We start from the raw sequence: 24186 nt of genomic DNA on the forward strand, positions 1-24186 counted from the left end.
TGGGGTGGCACAGCACTGGCGCCTGCATCGCTGCGGCCCATGCAAACGTATTAATTATATATTCAGCTAATGACTACGACAAAGATGGCACGTATATAAAGACCACATACACAATCACCAGATGAGAGAGTGTGAGGCGACAATGGCGACGATAAACTATTACCGATAAACGATCGGCGAGGGACGATTAACTTTGAGTTGGATCATCGCACCCGCTTGTTGGTGTGTGGGTGTGGTGTGTAATGTATGGTGTATAGTGAATGGTGTCTAGTGTTTAGTGTGTATGGTTTGTTTGATGTTATGAGTGCGAGAGAGAAAGAGTCGGATAGTTAGATAGATAGAGAGAGATTCAGTCGTTTCTTGTTCTTGTATTAAAATATTGTAGTAAAATATTGTTGCTGCTGTTGTTGTTGTAGGAAGTTGTTTCTTTCTTTCATTCATTTCATTTCATTTCATTTATTTTTTGTTTTTGAGAGAAGAAGTCGCCGCAGACGCCACACAACGAAAGTAGTAGAATATCCTTTAGCTTTAGGTTTCAGTTTAGATGCTAGGTTTAGTTCTCTTTTGCTTTTTTTTACTTCGTTTGGTTTGACTTTACAGAGATGAGAAAGTTGGTTTTCGATTCGTTTTACAATTTGTTAGCAAATAATTTAAATTACCTAATTTGCTTTTATTAATTTTTTTTTTGTTTTTTGTTGTTGTTTTTTTTTAATGGGGGAATGCGCGCAACTTGCAACTGCATCTGTCTACTGCTCCTTGTGAACTGCCTGTTGCGCATGCGCGCTTTTAAACACTGTTGCTTAGCTTTTACATTTGATCTTTTGATATAACGTTGCACAAAATTTTGATGTAGATATATATAAATATATATACATATAAATATATATGTACATATATATATATATTCAATAATCTTTCAACTTTATAATTAGCTTCCATTTTAGGGGATGTTTTCGCATTTTTACTTTCAATTGTTTGCTCTTTTAATACCAATAAGTACTCGTTAATGCTTGCTGTGTTGTTGTTGTTGTTGTTGTTTTTTGTTGTGGTGGTGTCTCTGCTCCTGATCCCTACTATCCTTGATTAATTTCGCCTTCCGTTAATGATCAATTCAATTTCAATTAGCTGTGTGTTGTATGTCTGTATGCCCAGTTTATATCTCCTTTGAGCCGATCTTGAGACTATTCCTCTGCTCCTCTGTTGCTTGCTGACTCCCTCCCACCGTTTGCTGCTTAACTGTCGACTACCAACTGACTTTGCTCCTGTTCCTCCTCCGCTCCTCCGATCCTGTGGGTTCCCCCTTGGAACCATAGATCCATCGACTGACTATAACTTGACTTGTTATTTAACTTTAGCTGTAGCTGTAGCTGTAGCTGTAGCTCAAGCTGTAGCTCAACTGACTTAGAATTATCCATTGATTGAATTCGCATTTGCATTGGCCGCTGCTGCTGCCGCGGCTGACAGTGATTTCTGGCCCTCCTCCGCCGGCGATGGTGTGGCATCCCGCCGCGGCGGCATCCGTTCGTTGACGGCATCCAGGCCCTTGGCCTCCGCGAACGAGGTAATCTTGTGGTTGGGCGAGAAGCCCTGCATGGCGTTCTTGAGCGACTGCTTGCCGCCGGAGAGGGCGCCGAGGGGCAGGGCGCCCGTGGGCGTCAGGCCCTTCAGCTGCAGCACCGACTCGGACTCCTCGCGCAGCACGGAGAAGACGCGCGCCATCTTGCCAATGGCACGGATCTTGTTGCGGATCACCTCCTTGCGCAGCGCCGCCTCGTCGTCCGAGAGCGGCTCCTCGCTCTCCTCGGTCATGAGCTCGTCGTCGGAGCAGATGTTCAGCACGTTCGCCAGCATCTCGGTGACCTTCTCGCCCACGAAGGGCAGCGACCAGGTGAACACGTCCATGAAGTTGGGCAGCCAGTAGGGGTGCGGCGAGCAGTTGAACTGCCGGATGTTCATCACGTTGTTCTCGTACTTCAGCACCGCCGCCTTGTTGTTGTACACGTCGAGATAGTTGGGCGCCGAGAAGATGGTGATCAGCGAGGGGAAGCCGGTGGTCTGGCTCTTGCGGTACATGCGGTAGCCGGCGTCCTGCGCCTCGTGCGCCCGGATGATCGACAGCAGGTTGTTGTTCTGCAGGAAGTCGCAGCAGGCGGCGTAGCTGTAGAAGTACGAGCAGCCGCGCACGGAGTTGTGCGTGTAGAAGTCCGAGTTCTTCTCGTTGCCGAAGTCCTCCAGCGGGTCCGACCACAGCAGGTCGCACATGGGGCCGAAGGCGGGCGGCTCCTTGAAGCGGTCGAGCCGCCGAATGTCCTCCAGCTCGTGTATCTCGGGCGACAGGCCGCCGTGCACGCACAGGAACTGCTGGTTCATGAGCGCCGCCAGCGGCAGGCAGTCGAACGCGTCCATGCAGGCGTCGTACACGCGCTCCGAGTACTTGATCTTGCACTCCTGCTTGAAGGTGAAGTACTCGGTCAGGTGCCGGCACTCGTGGTTGCCGCGCAGCAGGAACAGCGTCTGCGGATAGGTGATCTTCAGCGACCACAAATACAGGACGCACTCGATGCTGAAGTAGCCCCGATCGACGTAGTCGCCCAGGAACAGATACTTGGTGGTCGCCGGCGAGCCGCCGATCTCGAATAGCTTCATCAGGTCGTAAAACTGGCCGTGTATGTCACCGCACACCGTCACCGGCGCCTCGATGTCGATCATCGTCTTTTCCGTGCGCAGTAGCGTGGCGCCCTCCTGGATGATGCGCAATGCGGCGCTCTCCTCGATCCTGCCCTCCAGAATGAAATGCTGCTTGAGGACATCGTGCTGCGGCTTTCCGGTCCGCGCGTCGAACACATCCGCGCAGGTGAGTTTACGGCTCGGCGGAAATGGCACGCTGTCGATCACACGCTCCTTTGTCGATATTGTGCTGCGCTTGGTGGGGCTCGATGGTCCGCTCGAGGTTCCGCTCTGCCCCTGTGCCTGCTGCCCTTGTTGTGTGCCCGCCGCCGAGGATCCGCCGCTTCCCGATCCCGATCCTGATCCTGATCCCGATCCCCCTGCTGTCCCCGTCGTCGCCGTGGCATTCTTGTTGTCATGTGTGTTGTTGACATTGGCCTTTTGATTCTGCTGCTGCTGCTGCTGCTGTTGGGCTGCGGACTGCGACTGGCTGCTGCTGCTGTTGCTCTGGGCCGCCGGCGAAGACATGGTTGCCCGATCCTCCGACTGCTGGCTCCGGAGAGATTCGCTGCTGGCTGGCTCGCTGGCTGGCTGGCTGGCTTCCCACCTGATCACGTGTCACTGCCCCAGACGCGCCAGCTTCTGCTCCACCACCACCACCACCTGGTGTTGCTCCTTGGTCGTCTACTTGCTTTAGTTCTGTTCCCTGGGATTGGCTTCACTGGCTGCTATTCCTGGTGCTCTGCAACGAAAAACGGTAGGGCCACTTTAGCAATTGTATTTATACACGAATGATAATATATAAATATTAAATGTACTCTGTCCCGAGCCTAAGAGGCACCAATAAGTTGCTATATACTGTTGCGCTCAAAATAATAGTATTTTTTTTTAGCTTATGGTTATATTAAAGGAAAATAGTTTGAAAGCAGCTTTTGAAACTTTCGTTTTATATTTTTGTAAAGCTAATACTATAAACTAAATGGGAAAAATATAAATATCCACACATATCATAAGTATTATTAGAATTATATTTCTAAAAATTAAAAAAAAAAAATTGACAAAAAAAGATTTTAAAATTTTTGTTTATTAAATAAGTCAGATATTAAAAGTTTTGAGCTTTTAAATAAAATATAGAGTCAAAACTACTTTTATGCTTGAGAGTTAATAGAAAAAGTAAAGTATTTTAAATATTATTATGAAGTGCTATTAGCTTGACCGCAATTGTAGTGGTCACACTCACAATTGGCAGGTGTGTGGGTGGCTTTTACAGTTAAACAATTGCCCACAATTGCAGCAGTTTATTAGTCAGATATATGAAACGAAAAATCATTTCATGGCAACTGCAACAGTAAATCACCAACTTAATTAAAATCAAAAATTATATTATTTATACACTTTTCGAATATAAACATTATATGCTATAATCACCATTAATGATCTATTATTAGTTTGGGAGCGCTACTTTAGAACATCTAAAGTTAAAAATGACGGAATGACGGAGCGTCAAAATTGCATTTTTTTTATATTATTTATACACGTTGTAAATGTCAATGGCAGTAATAAAACAAATTACGAAGGGCATTACATATTCTGATTCTGAAGGTCAACCACATGAAGGGAGTTGAGCTATATTTAATTTAAATGTCAATTACAGTAATAAAGCAAAACAAAAACAGCATTAGCTTTTCTGAGCTTGTTTGTAGATTGGAAAACATGGCTTATTTAAATATTTAATGTGATTTTCACGTGTCAGCAATTCAAAAATGTATTAACTGTTATTAACTGCAATATTAGCTATAAGTAGCGTTCAACTTTATATTGATTAACAATAAGCTAGTGACAAAAGCCACACGACTGGTTTTAAGTTACAGTTAATATGTGCTCTGATTGGCACCAACCTGCTTCACACATTTCGACGTTTTTGGCATCGTTTGGGGTTCGTTTTGATTAATTGCAGCATTTCGCAATAAAGCAAACACAAACACAAACACACAATTTTTGTTGTGGCCTGTTGCTGGCTGTCGTTCCTTGCACAAATGCAAATATGTGCAGATGAATAGAAAAATAATCAACGCCGTCTGAATAAATATAGCGCTAACAATCACCGCAACGCGGTTGCACAAACATAGAGCGACTGACTGACTGGCGGACGGACAGATGGACAGACAGACGGACGGACAGACAAACGGACGGACAGAAGGACGAACAGTGGTAAGCCTGCTGAACTTTGTAACTGCTACCAGTCTGCAAGTGACGTATTGACTGACAACTGCAGAACGGCAACCAGCAACAAAAGTAATAGGTAAAACAATAGGGCCAAAAACACGTGCGTCCTGCCGAGCGCCATATGAAAACATCAACCATCCGCCCCGTTGTTCGGGCTCCACATTGCTGTAAATTAAAGTCAGCTGTCTTTTTCCAAATTGAACAGGCGATGGAATGACGCAGAAATTAAACTGCCGACTGATTTTAATTCAATGTAAATCCAGTTGATTGCATAACAAAACACCGAAGTCGAATAACAAAAACACCAGAAATTATAAATATTGACGTTTTAGATAGTTGCGCTTTCCAAACAACCTTTCTTACAAAGGTATATACCCAAATTAATACAAGTTTATAATTTCAAAAAAAAAAAAGAGTGTAAGAAAACATGTTGTAAGCGCTTTAAGTCATAAAATATTAAAAAAAAATTGTGCTAATTTCGTGTTTATGTTATACAAAAAAGTATATAATTAAATAAGTAATATATACTAATCGTAAATCAGGCCTACTTAAATTTTACAACTCCGTTTCCGTATTGGGTTCTAATTATTGAAAAGTAATAATTTAAAAGTAATAAAATTTTTATTTAGGTGATATTCAGCTATGAGCTTTTATTATGCACTAATAATATTTGTGAAATTCGTATATACTTGGGTTGACATTCTTAAACTAAACTACTAGAAAACAGTTTCAGTGTGATTAGAAAATCTATCACATTTTAACAATGTATTTTAACGACTCAAGTTCATAGTTGCTCATTGCGAAAGACATTAAAATCTCTCGTTTATTTGATGACAACTACAACCGAAAACTGATTGCAAACTTTGTTTTTTATAGGTTTTAGGAACTTACTTTGTAACATTTTGAGAGTCGAGTTCTACTGCTTAATGCAAAGAAACCAATCATGTATTGAAAACTTGGATACGCCGCCAATGCAAATTGTTATGGAAACGAAGTATTTTTATGCAAATTGATACGCTTTTGATGTGCACGAAGACACTTACATTCATACACATCTTATGACTTGAGTGTGTGCTGATTTTTAATTATTAAACAAGTTTGCAAAGTGGGAAGAACAAAATGTTATCACTGTCTACACAGCTAATTTCATGCATATATTCCATTTGTTTGCTCATTGTTAGGTTTTTATTGCTTTGCGCATATTTTTGCGTTTACACGATCGCATCAACACACCCACAACAACGGGCTAAATGTTCGACATTCCTAGCTGAACGTGTCCCCCCTCATACACTCAGCGAAAAAACGGGGGAGGTGGGAGCCCCGCCCCCGATAGCAAAACAAAGTCGCGAGAAAACACAACGCCAGACAACAGCAATTGTAGCGGGGCTAATGAAATAAAACTTTTTGTTTACTTTAACAGACTCTGTGCTACTTTTGCATCGATATCACACGCAGACAGTGAACCCTCGAAAGGATGAACACTCGCTTGTCTTAACAATTTAACTCATAAATGATATTGTGAATATATTTTTTCAAAAGAAGACACACGCATGAACCGGAATAAAAAAGCAACCAACTTTAAGATATTTGATACTCTCCATCTTTTAAAAAATATATACTTAAGAGTTCTAATCAAAAATGGTCCTGAAAATTGTACGATTTTTTAGGTTCTCTACCATAAAAATGCCAGTAGCATTGAAAATGATTTTTTTTGAATGGTTAACTCACCAAATGTGCGGAGGAAAAAAAAAATATTTGATAACTTTTGGCTTATCTTGTCAAATATTTAAGTTTATACGTTAACCACCGATACCTGTAGCGATCTGTTACACATCTATTTATATAGAAATATGTACATATTTACAATCTGTGTTTCGTATGGTAATTAAAAGGCAATTATGCAAACGATGCTCTTTATGTGAGCTATTTTCGGCATGGTCAAAGGTAACGAAGTCGGGCGCATGATTAGTGCCTACTTGATACTTATTTTACTTATTTATTTACTTTTTTTGTATATAAATTTAAAATTCTATACATAGATATATACTGCTCTCGATGGATAATAAATTTTAGTAAAAATTTTAAATGTGATATAGAATTTTTTATAATTATCAATTAAAACCAGTTGTTTTCCCCGTTTCTTAATTTTTTTTTTAGTTCTTTTTAGCCCAAATGTACATTTAAAATGACTACCAATTTAAATTTGTCTTTGCCAATTCCGAGCTTAATCACACAACTAGCCATTTGTGCTACAACAAATTCTAAACAATAACATGCAATCAATTAAATTAGAAATCACTTAGACAACTTGTCTTGTTCCTTTTTCATGCCTTAATTAATGGCCCATAAAATGTTTGTGATTTTATTGAATTAATTCAGGCTGTCGGATGAACGACAAGTGCATTGCATTGCACATCCGTATTAGAGGGGCTCGTCCCCAACGTGCAATTTATGTGTTGCGTTGGACACACATTAATGTGCATAAATGGGCATGTCTTCATTTCTTATGAAGCTCGTCTCGCATGTCGGTGTAATTATACCAGCACTTGTTATTGGTATCTCCCGAGTGCAATAATGTGCAATGGCAGCGAGCGGCGGCCAAAAATCGAGAGGAACGTGCGTCCAACTGCTAATTCTTTTGACCAAACCCGTCTGAAACGCAGTAAATCAGCAAATCAGCTCAAAGTTCTTTTGAAAAATAATGTTCTGAATACACTTGCAAATTATTAAAGCTATAACTATGACTCTTCGTAATTAAAAAGTTTATAACATGATATAAGCTTTTTATACAAGTGATCTGTACTTTAAAGACTTACAGATTGATTATTATTAAATCATTAAATATCAGTGGCAGCACTAAAAAAGAAGTTCAGATATCTTTAATTGAATTTAAATTTCTCTAAAATATTGAAATAGTTGAATATAGAGAATGCTCTAAAATAAAACATTCAAATCATGGTAAGAATTTGTAAAATCAAACATTTTTTCAATCAAATCAATTAATTTCTAAGATCAAAAAATTCTACAAATCTGGGCTAAGGAAGTTTTTAAAATCCCCTTCTAATGTTATAGTAATCATAATATTATCCAAGGGAAACCCATCTAAATATTTTGAACAAGGGTAGCAAAAGGTTGCAGACTTCGTTTTCTAAAAACATTCGTATCACAATCCTCTTGCAGGATATGTATAATATATACATATATATGTATTCCATGCCAAACTGAGACTGCGTACAGCTATAGAGTGGCTTAAAAGCGGGTAAAGTTACTTCAGTTTGGCTACGCAACAGAAACGCCAACAGTCGACGAAAACAAAAGCGAGAACCAAAAACGAAAACGAAAACCAGCAAACGGCTTCAAATTAGCAGACAGACACAGCAGTGAAGGCATTAATAATTTAGGGGGCCGGAGTGCCGAAGTGCCTCAGTGTCGTAATGCCGTAATGCCGATTTGCCGTAATGGTTATATGGTTGGAAGAAAGGGCGACGTCATGTCGGTGGTTTTGGTTTTGGGTGTGTGGCTAGCTGGCTAGCTGGTCAGTCTGGTCCGGTCTGGTTTGGTTGCACGCGCGGTTGGTTGCTGGTTGCTAATCGAGCATTTGACGCATCAAATTGAACGCGAGCATTTTAATGGGTATGCATTGACAGTTGCAATAAATTTGCGCCATAGTTATTAACCTCAATTTTAATGCAAATAAAACAGTTTGACCGCGTAATGAACACACAACACACACGCGAAACAACGATGGCACAGCACAAATTGTTGTGTTTTTCTTTTCAATCGCCGTGTCAATTGTAATTTGTACTAATGTATTTGCTCAATTTATTGCAATTAATATATTGGCACGCGTTTATATACATTCATTTAGTGTCGTAGCATCGTAAACTGTTGACCCACAGTGATAGCATGTTTTATAAACAATATATGGCCATTGTTTAAAATACAAAAATTAAACAAGAGCTTTGTTGAAATTCGATTTAAATATAAACTTACTTAAGCTTACTTGGGTATAGCTGATTTTTGATTAAGTATTTTGCTAAAGTAAGCATTTTAATTTATATTATCATAATTGTAACATCATCGATAACTGTATTTAATTAAAACTCGATAACTTAACGTTTTTTATCGTTGGTCGCCATTTACAATCATCATTTAGTTATCGGTAAAACGAATGAACTTGACATTCGTTGATAACATAATTGGACTTAATTTCTCACTGTCATCGCTTACTTGCTTATCGGTGAATTTACATAAGTCCTTGGCCTACCAGACCGCCAGACTGCCAGACAGCCAGACAGCCAGATTGAGTGCACATAATACATACTTAATCGATCAGACTGGCGGGCGGTTGGGCGGGTGGTTGGTATGCATTTAATGCGTCTACTCCCAGCGAAGCGAAATGAACATCAGCGGAAAATAACAACATCGACTGGTAAAAACAATTTGTTCAACCCATTAACTTGGCATTTAATAGCCCACTTGGCCTCACTTATCGACGCTTTGTACAGGTGTCAGTCCTATAGAGACAACCTTTTGCCCACTGCCTGTTCTATATTTTGTGCCTTTCTTCTGTTGGTGGATGTAGGTTAGGTGTACATAGTTGTTGTTCTCGTTTCGTTTCGTTTCGTTTCATTTCTTCGGTATTTATTTTTCGTTTTAGACGGCTGCTAGGCGGGGTTTGCGGTTTAAATTCTGACAGCCATTGTATTTCGTCGGTGGTTTATGTCATGCGATAAACATGTGTTCCAGACCTGGCCACCCATTCAACCATACACCCACCAGCGGACACGAACACATTCATATTCAGACACACATTCACCTTCGTAATCGTAATAGTTCGACTGAATCCATAAATTCAGTGTACTGTATTTTCGATGTTTATCCAACAACTAAATACATGCATGCCTGCCTGCACCTTTTGCATTCGATTGTAACACAATTTGCAAAAATACCATATTGAATATGAATGTACATATACCATATGTACATATGCATGTTTTCGGTGTAGGGTTGCCACCTACACAATTATGGCAGGCATATCTTGCGGTCCAGTCGGCCAACTCGACAACTCGACAACTCGGCAACGTAATTAAAAAACAAGATGTGTAAATATTTATTGTTAAATGCAGGGGAAACAAATCAACCGATCCAAGCTAGCAGAACAACAAAGGCGCGTTTAATTAAAGCGACCAAAGTGCTGTATTTGCTTAAAACTATTTGCGAAATGTGGCAAAACTAATTAAAAAGTGTGTCGAGTGCCAATGGCAAAAACAATAGGCGAGACACCAAACTGAACCGACACAGTACCAAAACGAAATAAAACGAACCCAAGAGGGGCAAGCAGAAAGCAGCTGTTTGTTTCCATGTCTCTGTGTTTGCTTTGCGGTGTCTGGTAAAAAGAAGTGAAATACCAACATACGAAATACCGCCAACAACAGCTCTTGTTTGCATTTCTGATCAATGGAGCTTTATTGAAAACAAAGTGACATGGCAATAATAGTTGTGCTCGATTTGCATTACTTGGTTTGGTTGGTGCGTGGTTTCAAGTCATACAACCGCAGGAAGATTTGTCACATCTTTCAACTCCATGTTTCCTTATAAATTGTTCAAGACTTTGAATTGTAATATAAATATTTATATCCGTTTTTTATGAAGCCTAAAAAATGTAGTGTAGATACGTGATTAGAATTAATTCGTTGCATTAGCTCCAAGCAATAACAACGAAAACAAAAAATATATTATTAAAAAATAAAAATATATATATATATTTATATATACACAACAAGTATGCATTTAGAGTCAAAACTAGTTAAGGAAAAGAGAGTATATTATTCTTTAAATTTCAAATCGGAATAGACGCTAGACAGACAAAAAAAATCTGGCTTTTCTTGTAGCCAGTGTAAAAGTGTTATGTTATCCCCGCTACTGTTCTTGGCTTACTTTACATTTGCATAATTCCGCTTTCATGCGCATAAAATGACTTAGCAATTGTTCTTTTTCATTTTTATAAGCAAACATTTACGTGTTATTCTTTGTTTTTATGTTTTTTTTTTTTTTGTTGTTTTTTTTTTTTTATTCATATTATCCCATCTATTGTCTGTGTAGCATTGTTTTGCACTGCCACAGCGCAAACTCATGAAGGAAAAACGTTTATAAATGGTAAATTATTCAGCTAAACTGGGGGCTTTTGTCGCCTGGCTGAAAGAACCGCGCCAGAGCGTTAAAAGGCTTATTTAAATGGTTTTCCTGCACTGCACTGTGGGCCAAAATTCACAGTGAAAACGATTCGAAATTCTAGAATGTTCAGGGGCCTTTCGCCTGTTGAACTTAAGGCTACGTACCCTAAACACAAACATACATATTGTACGTACATCCTATTTGTGGTGTGGTCGCGTGCCTTGTTCGCTTCTATTTGGTTTTGCTCCTTTTCCCTTTGCTTTTGGCTCAGTTGTTGTTCTTGCCAATTAATTATAATAATTAAGTAAGAAATGCGTTGCGACTAAGCAACAGTAACAGCGGCAACAACAATTATGCCATCAATATGGCTGGTTGTGGAAACCAGGGTGAGATAGTACTCCTATACAACATATATTTATAAAAAAAAAAAAAAAAATACAACCAACGACAAAAAGGAAAAATGGAAATGTTTGGTTTCTACACGCAAACGCATTTTACGGCCGAAGCCAATTTGCCGGGCAATCCTTTGACGTTTCTTTATGGGTGATGGGTGGTAGGTGGAGGATGGAGGATGGAGGATGGAGGATGGTGGGGTAATGATGCTATGAGGCTAGAAATGTTTGCACAAAACAACCGCAAACGGAAAACGCTCACATGAGCACACATAAATATTCATGCAATTGTTTTTCCACGCTACGCGGTCGTCTACAATGATCATGTTGGATGATGATGAAGTCACGTTGTTGCCAAAAGGAAAAGTACGAGGAAAAAAGACCGAAACAAATAACCCAAAAACAAACAGCGCGCGCAAGTCCACCTACCCTCACCTCACATGCACATGTCACCCACAAAAGCCGCACAGTACAACCCATCTCCCAACCACCCACCCACCTCAATCACCCGAAAACACACACGGATACACACGGACTCACACGACAGACAGTGTGCCTCGAAAAAAAAAAATTTGTATTTTCACATAGGCAAAATGGGGGAAAAAGCGAAACACATACGGGCGTTAAAAACATATTTGTTCGAAATTTGAACCGGAATTTTTCTTCTTTTCTTTTTTTTCTTTTTTTGACGAATTTGCTTTGTCTTGTTCGCCCGAGTTTAATGTACGTTGGTCGCACGCCATTTGGCCAATTTTTAACGATAGGGCGCAAACAGAGTGTACAGTTATCCGCGCAAGATACAAATAAATAAATAAAAAAAACAACCCAAACACGGTTATTGGACATACATCATGGTTTGTCTATGCCGAAAAACCCTTTATTGGGTAAACACAGAAGTGTGACAAGAAGTGTGCTTAGAGCTTAGATGCAAGAGGTTATACATTAGCTATATGACAGCTGGACAATAAATATGAACTGATGATAGATTGATGGCTATGCAAAAACAGCACAGGACAGTTGATATATATACATACATATTCCTTTGATTATATTTGATATTGCTTATAGAACATAAGTTAAACAATTGCTTTGTAAATGACTAAAATTTAACCAGAGATAATTAAAATCAAAGCCCGCAGCAAAATGAAAACAGTAAAGATTTGTTTAAAATAAATGACTATTTAAAATACAACCTTTCCCAGAAAACTATGTATGCAACAAGAAATTTTGAATAAAAACAAATACATACATACATACATACATAGGTAGATACAAATTCTCTTAACATCAATATTTTCGGATTTCGCGGGTGCGGAAGGTATCGTGACCCAAATTTGAAATACACATGTACCGCGTGGGCATCGTAAAAGTATGTGGAAAAAATGAACTCGTAACTTTTCATGTATTTAATATACTGTCGTTTTACTCTGAAAATTCCGGGTATATAAATTATAAATGCCAATTGAGAACTAGCTGCACACTAACCATAAAATACCGTATTTTCGGAGGCAGACATGTGACACATATTTCAGACATTATAGAACTTACTTATTGCATACACTCACTGTATTTAGCTTTTAATATGCAAAATATACGTGCATATATTTCAAGTAAATGTTTAACTTAATTTATCGTTTCTAAAAGGCGTACAAAAAAAAAAAAAAAAAAAAAAAATCCAAGTCATCGCCTCGCATTTTTTTGGTGTCCGTTTGATTGACAGCTCTCGGACTGCCGACTTCCCCCCAACCATCGACCATCGACCATCGAGCATCGACCATAGAGCACCGACTACCAGACCCCAATACCCCCATTCATCTTATCCCCGCCCCTGTGCGGCTGCCTGCTCCAATAACTCAAGTACTTTTTTTTCACTTTGAGCGATTTTTCATATCCCATGTGTGTGGTGGGTGTAGTATATTGTTTGTTTGATGCATGAAAATTGTCGCACAGCGAGATTATTTTTGGCAAATCGTATTCTACTGTCTGTGGCGCTGCTCTGTTACTGCTCGACCTAATTTTAGTGAGCGCTTCGCAGTCGCTTCGTTTCATTTTCATGTGTGCTTCCTTCCACCTCGCCTATGGGTTTGCGTTCGCGTTTGCTATCCACCCGGCAATTAGCATTAGTCCACTGCTCACTGGCGGGCAGGTGCACACAGGTTCAGGCGAAGGTGTGCAAAGTGGCCGGCTAAAATGCGCATGCAATTGTTTATAAATAAATCCCTCCTATTAAGCTGTCTCTTTTAATATGCCCTGCATGCCTTAAGTAGTGCATGCGATCTGCCTGCTTTAACTGGTAAACACACTTATGATAACCACCGACACGAAATGCAAATGATTTTCTAAGGGCAACACATATTGAATGTATATAGGCAATATACCCAAGCAATTTATTTGCAAATACAAAAGCCTCATGCATATGACATTTTTGCCTATTAAAATAGTTCACAAACAAGTATAATATATATATATATATATACAAAGTTTAGTGCAATTAAATGAAGACATTTTAAATCTAAGCGGAACTACTGTCCCTATCTACTTTATAAGAACCTGTAAACGACTAAAGCCCCATGCATATTATATTTGTATTTATAGGATTCTGATAATAAATAGTTCACAAACATAAAAGTCCAATTATATCTCGACTATCCCTATCTATATTGGATAAACCCCTAAACGCGGTAGGCATTTTATTTATTTAAACCAAACAGTTTTTGTTAAATAGCCACATGCAAATGAACTGGCTGACTAATCTTGTTTAATGTGCTGTTATCTGCAAAAATGCTGTGCTTAAAATAATACAAGGGATTTGGCATCAATAATATTTCGATTTGGAACCCAGCAAATGCGGCTTAACTTGGGGCAAACAGCTGATGTGCGTATCGTGACCACATTTAAGCAATCTAAACCAACACATACATACACATACACATACACGTACACACAGGCAGGGAGCGCAAATCTTGTAAAATGCTTCGCATAGGTGTCAACGACAGCAACCAATTACCTATAAGCATTAACTTTAACGAGTAACCGTAAAATGCAACATCACGTATACGCACGCACACGTGCGTTGGCAAACCGAAAGTGGCAGCAGCAGGCTTAGAGTGAGAGAGAGACGGCGAAAAGGACATGTCATTGACAAAGTGGAGGAAGGAGAATAAACGGCCAAGGCAACGTCATCATTACCATTATCCCTCGTCGCACAGTGGCCGGTTATAAAAACTGCAACAGCTTAGCCAAATTTTCTTCTTTCGCGGATTTTTCTTACCCAGTTGCCAGTCGCCAGTCGCTAGAGTTTTGTGTGTGCAAATTTATGCAAAGCAGCAAGCAAATCACAACCAAAGCAACCGCCTTTGTTGCTGGCTAACGGCATTGTTTGCATGCTGAGTGCACTCACACAATCAAAGCGAAGGGAGGCCAAAAGGAAAAGTAGCTCCGCCACTCGATGGCCAAGAGCTAAGCACAAAATTAAGCGACATGACCAAAACATATAAAAAGCATATATATAGTGCATACGACGTTCCAATACGCTCATGGATTAAGAAAAAAAATATTCGCCAATAAATCATAAGGTAATGTGATATAATGATCAATTTAACGAATTTGGATTTTCATTTCTTAAATTTTAATAAAATTTCAAAACTATTTATATTGACATAACGAAACAATATTTATTTGGCCTATAAAAATTATATACGAGAATCAACAAAAATTGAACCCGATATCTTTCAGAGACAGATAAGAAAAGTATACAAACTTTTGACCATATATCAACTTGTCTGATGATGATATTTATTAATGATATCAATAATATTTGAAACGAGCCAGAAATATTTGAAATATGCCTTGCGAACCTCTAGCAAAAATTGCAATACACTTCTTAGCAGGGATATACATAAAACTGAGAAAAACAACAAAACACTCGAAAGTTTCCGCCATACAGCATAAAATACTTTGGCCAACAACTTTTCAAAATGCTGCCAACAAAAAAGGTTAAGTAGCACAAACGCAAAACTTACACAGAAAGGGGCAACACTACCAGTAAAAAAAACAAAAACAGAAACAAGGAGGCAACTTTTCACTATGCGCTCGAATGGGGTAAAATCCACAATGAACAACGTACAATTCGAATACCCTTACTAACATGCTTTAATACTTTTATTTTGTATGTCGGAGGAGTCCAATCTGCATTTCATCGGTGCTGTTGTCTTTGATTAAATAAATTATTTTAACTGACATTACCTGTGGTATGAGTAATAATTACAGAAAATTTGATTCCGTTAACCATTAGGTTTTTACATAAAAACTTATTTTGACTGTGATATTAAGAAATTTTAGTTGGGAATGTTATTGTTTATTGGTATTTGTTATGATGTTCTTCTTCTCCAGGATTTTTAAATATATATTCAAAATTTGTTTCGTTTGGTAAGTTCATCATTATTATTTAAGGGTTAATATGGGTAGAGTGAATAACATAATCTTTAACCTGGATTTCCTTTGTTCAAAATTCTCGACCCACTCTCACACAAACACACACACACATATGTACATAGCTCTCACACAGTGAGCCCCAGAACGGAATTCCCCAAGCGGTTTTTGTTGTTTCATTCATTCGCGTTGCGGTTTTTATGACCGTCAGTGTATGCGTAAAGTAACTGTAACGAAGCTTCGGGAGAGTGCGTTAAACCAGAGAGAGAGGGGGTGACGGAAAATGCCAGGAGAATGGAGCACGAGCAGGAGCAGGAGCAGGAGCAGCTGTTTAAAGTGCGAGGCTGAAAGCGAAAGGGCGAAACAAAGGCAAGCAGAGTAAAACACACACATACACTCAGCTGGAGATGAAGGCAGGATGGGAAAAAGTCGCTTTTGAATATTTAATATTTATAACTTGAGCAACGAACCGAGAGATGATTTATATCCCCACCGGAAGCTAATCTCGAGTTGGTCTAACTGGGACGTTGGGGCAAGCTAGAGGGAGAGAGCCAAAGAGAGAAAGAGCGAGAGCAAGACAGTGGAGCTTTTGATGGCGCAGCTATAACGCGGTTTGAGGTTATGTTCGGTGGGGGGCCGAGAATATAGAGCTGAAATATGACACACCGTACCCACACAGAAAGAAAAGCATAGATTCAATGCGCAGGTCAAATATTTATTTATATATATTTTAATGTCATTTTGATATGTGAACAATGTTGAATCAGGCAAAACTGACCAAAGTGATTTGTGTGGACAAAAAACATAATTTTATATCGAATATCAAAATAAAAATGTAGAAAAAATATTGTCTAAACAATATGAACATATATAATTCAATTTGAAGAGATACCATCCTAAATGATATGCAGAAATCTAAAATTGATCACTTCATATCACTTTTTCTCTCTGTGTAGTTCTTAGTGTTCTGTATCTGTATCTGTACTTGTGGCTGTGTGTATACGTAGTTTAAAGCATGTTGCACCAAAAATCCAAATAAGTATGCTTTATCGATTCCCCAGCACACTCAACACACACACACACACACACTCGCACAGAAACCCCGAAATCCAATAAGACCGGAGAAGCGCGCGGATTTGGTTGGGATTCAGCTTAATTTCATTGCCGTTGTTGCGCTGGCCCGAGGGTTACGCTTACGGGGGGGTGAACCTGTGTTCTGGGTCCGGGTCTTGTAGCTTCCTCCTTGCGAAGGAGGCCACCGCTTGCAAAAAGTCAACCCTGACCGCTGTTGAGGCGCATGCACGAACCGAGAGATACGATACAGGCACATCCAAAAGCGCCACAAGCTCAAACACATTCGCACGCAGGGGCAACACCAACACAAACGCACGCCCTGGATAACAGACGTACGCAGTCACTCAGTTAGTCGGTCATTATGACGACAACGACATGGATGCCTCCCACAGTTCCTAGCGTTTCCTCCGTTGCTGTTGCTGTTGTTTTTGCTTTTGCCGCCTGCGTGTCCTGCGTTCTGTGTACTGTGTGCTGTGTCCTGTTGCTGGCACACGAGCAACAGAACTGAACAGCACGGAGCAGCAAGTAGGAAAACAGCAGCGGGGAAAATATACAACGGCACGCCAATAAAATTGAAAACAATGCAACGTTGTCATAAAAGGAAAACACCAAAGAGCTTAAGCAAAAATAACCGAGATGAGAAGCCAGCTTCGTTTGGCCGATGTTTTTGTACCCTAGCCGTTTTAAAAAAGTAATTAGTTAATTACATAAAATCGTATAGAATCATCGTCTTCGGATTAGAACTACATTTTGCCTCGCTTTCTTTGTACTTAAAACATAAACATCTAGATCCAAAAAAAAGTTATCAGGATTTCAAGAAATCAAATCTTGTTTTCGAAAAAAAAATAGATTATTTAAAGTTTCAAGGAGACATTTTTAAAGTGTCGAAAATGAAGTTGCCTCCACCGCTAACTTTGTTTTACATAAACTTTAAGGAATTTATTTACTTGAAATTATATATTTAAAAATCGAATTATTTCAAGAAACCCTTTTTGAAGTCTTTTGCTTTTTAATTGGGCAATTATTTGCTTTTTGCTGAGACTTGAATTGCTACCGGTATGTATATTTCGGATTTTAATTTGGGCACTTCATAAAGGACAAAGCTATTTCCCTTTTATGTTTATTTTTGTTAGTACTTCCCATTCATTCTCCTCTAACTTTCATCGGCACGTATACTTTTCCTTGGACCCGAAACGTCAACTGCAGCAGATAAGAATTCGAAAGCAAACGCGCAGAGCAGGAATGGGAGAACATGCCAGGTACAATGGGTCACAACGGGGGTGATGGGGCATAAAAAAAAGATGCTGATGTCATTGACAAAGGAAATGGGAGGCAAAGGTTTCGAGAATCAGGTGGCCGCATATGAGTTAATACGAAATAAACTTACACTGAGCTTTGACTATTTGCACCTCCTCTCACAATTTACACAGTACAAAAAAAACCTCGATATGAAATTAAAAAGCAAAGATTAACTAAAAAAAAACCAAAAACTATTTTAAATATAAATATCGAGTTAATACAAACATCGTTTTCTTATAAAATAACACGTATGTAAGTCCCAAAAATATTTGGCTTTTCTGGTTAAGTTTTTGATGTGTTAGCAAGTTTTTTTTCTTAAACTTACGTTTGGCTTAAACTCGTTTTCAAAAACTTTTAAGACATTTCTCTGACATACCTGTTTTTTTTTTAATATACATGTTTTTTCTGTGTATAAAGCTTTTCTTCTAATGAGGAAGTGCACGCATACCATTAAATATTTATGAATATTTTATAGGGGAGCGCTTAAAAACTTTTGAAAATCGCAAGACAAGGAGCGTAACGAAATCAAGGCTCAATGTTTGGGCTTATCACGCCCACAGTGCGGTGACGCTTGGGTAAAAGAGAGAATGAAAGAAGTGGGGAGTTGGTGTGGGTGGGTGTGGGAGTGGGAGAGGGTGCGAGCGCTATATGTGTGAGCTTAGGCTTTGGCTCAGGCGATTTGTTGCGTGCTCTGCCGCTGCCTCTGCCAATGCCTGCGTCGACGTCAGCAGAGTTGCCTTGTTGCTCGCTACGTTTTGCGAGCTTTTTTCCTTTTTTCCTGCGCCTCTGCTTACACACACAAACATATTTATATATACAGCTGAGCGTAAACGGATATATGTATGTGTGTGCGTGTGTGTGTGCAGCACTACACTAAAAGTCAATTGACCCGAAACTGTTGGGGATAACTGTATATATGCACCTACAGCAGTGCTCACAATATTAGTATATCCACCTTCACTTCAAAGATTTTGTATCTTTTTAAACTTAAACGATTGACTATATAGAATGGAAAACATATATGAGTAATAACTCTTCGTATACGTAATATTTGTATATTTTCCTAAAAACTCTTGCATTAAAATTAATTGAATAGATCCACTTTTATTTTGAACATGGCTGTACATTCATACGTACAGTTATGTACCTCTGGGTATGCCAAAAAAAGTATTCAAAATGAAAATGGGTTAAATTAATATTTAATCCGCATTCCGCAAGTTAATAAATCAGTATTCGTTCATGCATTCCAAGTCAAATTTTTTCTTCCAATGGTAAATTTCAATAGCGATATGAAAAAACACCAAATTAATTGGAGATTTCTTATGAAACTATAGACTTGAGAGAACAAAATCGATTTTTTTTGAATTTCATAAAGAAAGATATGTTAATATACCTTATGAAAAATTTTAATACAGTATTAAGTTCTATTTTTATTTTTATTAATTTTCATAAATAAATTTTCAATTTACTTAATATTTGTTTGTATCCTAATTTAATTTAGATGTGGTTTATCAACAGTTTTTCTTCAATTCCTTTTCAGTTCGTGTTAAACTGGAATTGGGTTAATTTCATTTCATATATGTATGCTAAAAATGCGTTAAATGGGTTTGAAGCTATATTATATTTGAAATGCAGGTCAAATTCAATTTAGTACCTTTTTGAATGTACATGTTGGCGAAAACTTCGACTTGGGCAAATCAAAATTCTCATGTCCGAATAACTTAATGATACAGATATGATATATTGTTACCTCTAGTATATGGAAATAGGTAAAACAAATAAATTGAATTTTAATTTGCCGCAGAAATGTGCTTAATCAGAATACAATTCAATAAAAGTTTATGTACCGTCAGTTAAAGTTCTTGGGGTTATTTATTGAACCGTAATTTTAATGGCAAATCGTTATTTTCTGTTCGTAAAATTTTTAAGTGCAACTATATGTAGTGCAACCGATTCGACTTCTTATTTTATACATTCACGGTAGATTTCCACCAAGTTGTGTGAGCATTTTGCTTTTGTTATGTTCTCGTTCCTATTTTTGCGTGGCGAAAACTCGGGCGCAACTCTGTACTCTGTACTTCTAATAGTTTCATCTGCTGCTTTTGCTATTATTAGCGCAATTTGTGTGTACGAAAAGTCAGAGCCAGAGAACACATCGCATCGCATTCGCATCGCATCGCACTGGTCTGCTTTGAAATTCTGTGTTGGCGGGTGCTTTACTATTCAATTCTATTCTATTCTATGTAGTTTCTTATTTATTTTTATTTTTATATTCTTTTTCTCGTTATTCTCAATTGTATTGTCTGGCTGTGGCTGTGGCTATGGCTTTTGCTGTTGGCCATTTGCGTGAGTCATTTCTTATTGGCTCCCACGCAGCCTCTCGTTAACGTGTTGCCACTTTGAGCAATTGTCGCCCAGCTAATTGTGAGGAAAAATGTCTATGCTTTCAATTTGCATGCCACTTCCATTCCACGAATTCCACCTGCTAAGGTTTATACCAGTAATTAGCGCACACCGTTTTTAACCGTTTGCCGTTAAGCAGTCCAGCTGCATATTTGCATATTTGCATATTTGCATATTTGCACTCAATTGGTCCGGGACTAATGGATGGATGTGCATTTTAAAATGACACAGCCGAAACTTCAGTTCGAAACAAAACCCTCTTCCTTCAACCATAAACTAAACCCACCCACTGCTTTAAAAATTACGTTAAAAATACCATGATGTTTATGCCGCGTTCGGGAATTTTGGGAAAAACAGCTCACATCGATTTCAATAGAAGCACCTGTTCAATTAAAAACAATCGATTAAAAAACACGCGTATGGTCAGCATAAATGTTCTAAACAATTAAATAGGCTCATTTTTTTTCACCCACTAGCATCGAAATCATTAAAGATCTAAAGAAATTTTTGTAAATATTGCTGGGAAAGTATCCATGTCAATAGAGTTCAAAATGTCTTTTTATCTTTTATTATATCAGAATGCAATTCAAAAAGTAATTATCTCATTGCGCGATGAAAATAATTATAAATTTATCAGAGCAATGTCTTTTTAGATATAAATCTTTAGATTTACTTATTTAGAACTTTCTGAAGACTCCAAAGTTTGGTTTTTTTGGAAAAATTCTGTTTTAATACCAGTTTTGGAATTATTTACATAATTAACCTATTAATGCACTTTAAACAAGTGTTTACTTTTATTAGATTTTGAAAAGTGGTTAGGGGAGGTATTTAAGCACATGCTCTACACTCTAGCCAATTAAAATTATTAATATTGTTTGAACTTTGTCCAGCTCAACCAATCCTTATAACATGTATAGGACAGTTAAAATTTGGTATTTATAACGCAACCGGTTGAACAGAACTGAAGGCAAGAAAACAAAAAAATTAAACTTATTTTCTGATTCTGGAGGATTTTGTGGAATCGGAATAGGGTTTGCGACTCGCTCGGAACGTCGATAGAGCAATTATTCGATGATTGAATTGGACCCCCACAATTATTAATGCATTGCAGCAGTACCCGGCACAAGCTCCTGGCGCCTTCTGGCCGCTCCTCGTGGGAACATCAACAGCTTGGGGGGGGAGTGGAGGAATATCAAAAGGAATGCAGGAATGCACCGCCGGTGGAAATGCAAGGAGCTTGGGCTTGAGTGGGGGAATATAAGGAGCAAAAGTGACGAGATGAACCAGGGACCTTGGGTCTAAGCTCTCGAAACGAAAACACGCGCACAGTGGAACCTTGTGGCACGTCCCTGGAGTTGAGAGCTCAGAAGTCGAAGGACAACAAATCGCAAGGAGGCTAAAGAGAGAAAAAGAGAGAGAGAGAGAGCTGACAGCGGCGAGCTATGGAGAGAGTGCCAAATTGGACAAGCAAAATTCAAAGCGCCGCACAGGAAAAAAAAAAAACAGTTCGGAATCAAATCAGGATGAAAATTGGACTTTCTAATTTTGTAGTATGTTAATCCAAATGAATTTGTTCTGTATATCTTATTGGTAATAAAAGCACGGGTTTAAATCATACCCTTGGCCAAAGAATTCTTTTTTTTTTCAAGCAATTATTTTAAAATTCAATTACAAAGATCGATAATATCGTATATATATTTTGTACATGTTAAATTGAAATGTAAAAAGTATATGGGGTCTAAATAATGATGTTAAAATCATAAAATGTATCATCATACAATTTTTTTTTCTGTGTGTGCGACGTCGGCGGCGACTGCGCAGCAGCAGAGTAGGACATTAAAAAAAAAGAAACACACACACATATTGAGAAAATGAAGGAAGGACCGCTGTGCTGCTGCTACAGCATGAAAATTTTCGTTGCTTTAGCTTTGGTGTCCTGTCGCTTACACACTCACACATACACAAGTAGAGTGGCCGAGGAGAACCGTAATTTACGTGCGGCTCTGCTCTCTCCGAGAAAATCTCTTGTTTGCACACACTCACACAGCCACACGAAAGTTTTCTTGTTGAATTTTACTGATATTTCCATTTCAGTTGCCTTTGGCAGCCTTTTACCGTTATGATTATTTCACTTCTTGCAGGTTTTTGCACACGAAAAAAATTTGGGGTTGTACGTACACAGCTTCAGCTGAAACTTCATCGCTTCACACACACACAGCAAAGATGACTAATAAGAGAAAAAAAATATTTGCCTATATACATATATACACACTCACATGTGTATCATGTTATTTTACCCGTTGCACTCGCGTTTTTTTGGGCAAAAATCGACAGGAAAATTAATTGAAACGGGCATGGGCGGACATTGACATTGCGTTTGTTTTTCTCCTTTTTTCGGCCCGTTTAATGCAATTAATATTAATGTATGTATGCACACACGGGAAAAAAAAACATTTCACGTCTTGGCTCATTCTTATTGGAACATGTACATACAGCTGTATGTATGCATATGTATATTGGTATATGTATATGCGCGCGTGTGGCTGGGCATGTGTGCGTGTGTTTGTTGGTTTGCTCCAAGCCTCCCATTTGCGTCTGTGTGCGTGCGTATGTGCGTGTGTTGCACAATTGGATGGGGGGCGGGGCGGACGGGGTGCGGGTTGCAGAAGGATGAGAAGTAGAAAATGGCACGAAAAAAAAAACAGAGACTGCTTGCAATTTACCTTAGCTTCTTCGCTTTGCTTTCAGCTTGAAATTCTATTCGTTTTCACTCTCGGCGATTTGAGCTTATAGCTTTGTTTTTTTTTTTTGTGTTGGCGAAGCGCGTTTGAAATGCACACGAGAGAAAAAGCGCTGCGATATCTGATTTACACGGGAGATTATAAAGAGTGCACGCTATATGTGCTATATAAAAACTAATTCGAATTCACTGTCCTCCAGCTCGTGTGTGTATATATTTGGTTCGTTCACAAGCACACAACACAAGCACACCACACCTGCTCAATTCAATGCGAAATTATACAATAAACATTTTCAATTGCAATTGTGTGGTCAGGCTTAAAAATGTATTTAATACCAAGCTGCAAGCTTTCGACGCCAAAAAACAAAAATGGTATATAAAGTATATTTTTCAAACGGTATATTTTTCCGAGATTACCTTGGTCATACTGGATATTCGTGCGCACTGTTAAATTTTAACAGCCCAATGGGAGGGATTTTGTTAATTTTATTATGCTCTTTTAGTTGAATTGATTTAAATATTTCAAGCTATAATAATATATTTAAGACCCCAATAATTTATTTAACTTTACTGTCTCTGACATGTCATTGGTAATTATTTACATGAAAATAATATACATTTATCTGAAATATACATGGAATAAACATACATATTTTACATTCACTTGATTTCCCTTTTATTTAGCTTAAAACTTCAATTTTAAAGATAAAGTTACATGAAAGGTTTTATTATGAACCGTGATATAATTTTATATTTTTTATTTTATGTTCCTATCAA

General features: G+C 38.5%; 1 protein-coding gene across 1 annotated transcript; it reads right to left on the reverse strand.

The window, feature by feature from the left end:
• LOC108137570 (serine/threonine-protein phosphatase 2B catalytic subunit 3) lies at positions 1 to 23695 on the reverse strand. The gene is made up of 2 exons (XM_041708187.1): positions 23393 to 23695; positions 1 to 3407 (listed from the first exon to the last, which is right to left on the reverse strand). The coding sequence occupies exon 2, from the start codon at positions 3193 to 3195 to the stop codon at positions 1408 to 1410; it is 1788 nt and encodes a 595-aa protein (XP_041564121.1). The 5' UTR covers positions 3196 to 3407; positions 23393 to 23695; the 3' UTR covers positions 1 to 1407.
• Positions 23696 to 24186: the final 491 nt, after the last annotated feature.

The sequence above is a fragment of the Drosophila elegans genome, unplaced genomic scaffold (genome assembly GCF_018152505.1).
Source record: "Drosophila elegans isolate 14027-0461.03 unplaced genomic scaffold, ASM1815250v1 contig_149, whole genome shotgun sequence".
Taxonomy (NCBI): Eukaryota; Metazoa; Arthropoda; class Insecta; order Diptera; family Drosophilidae; genus Drosophila; species Drosophila elegans.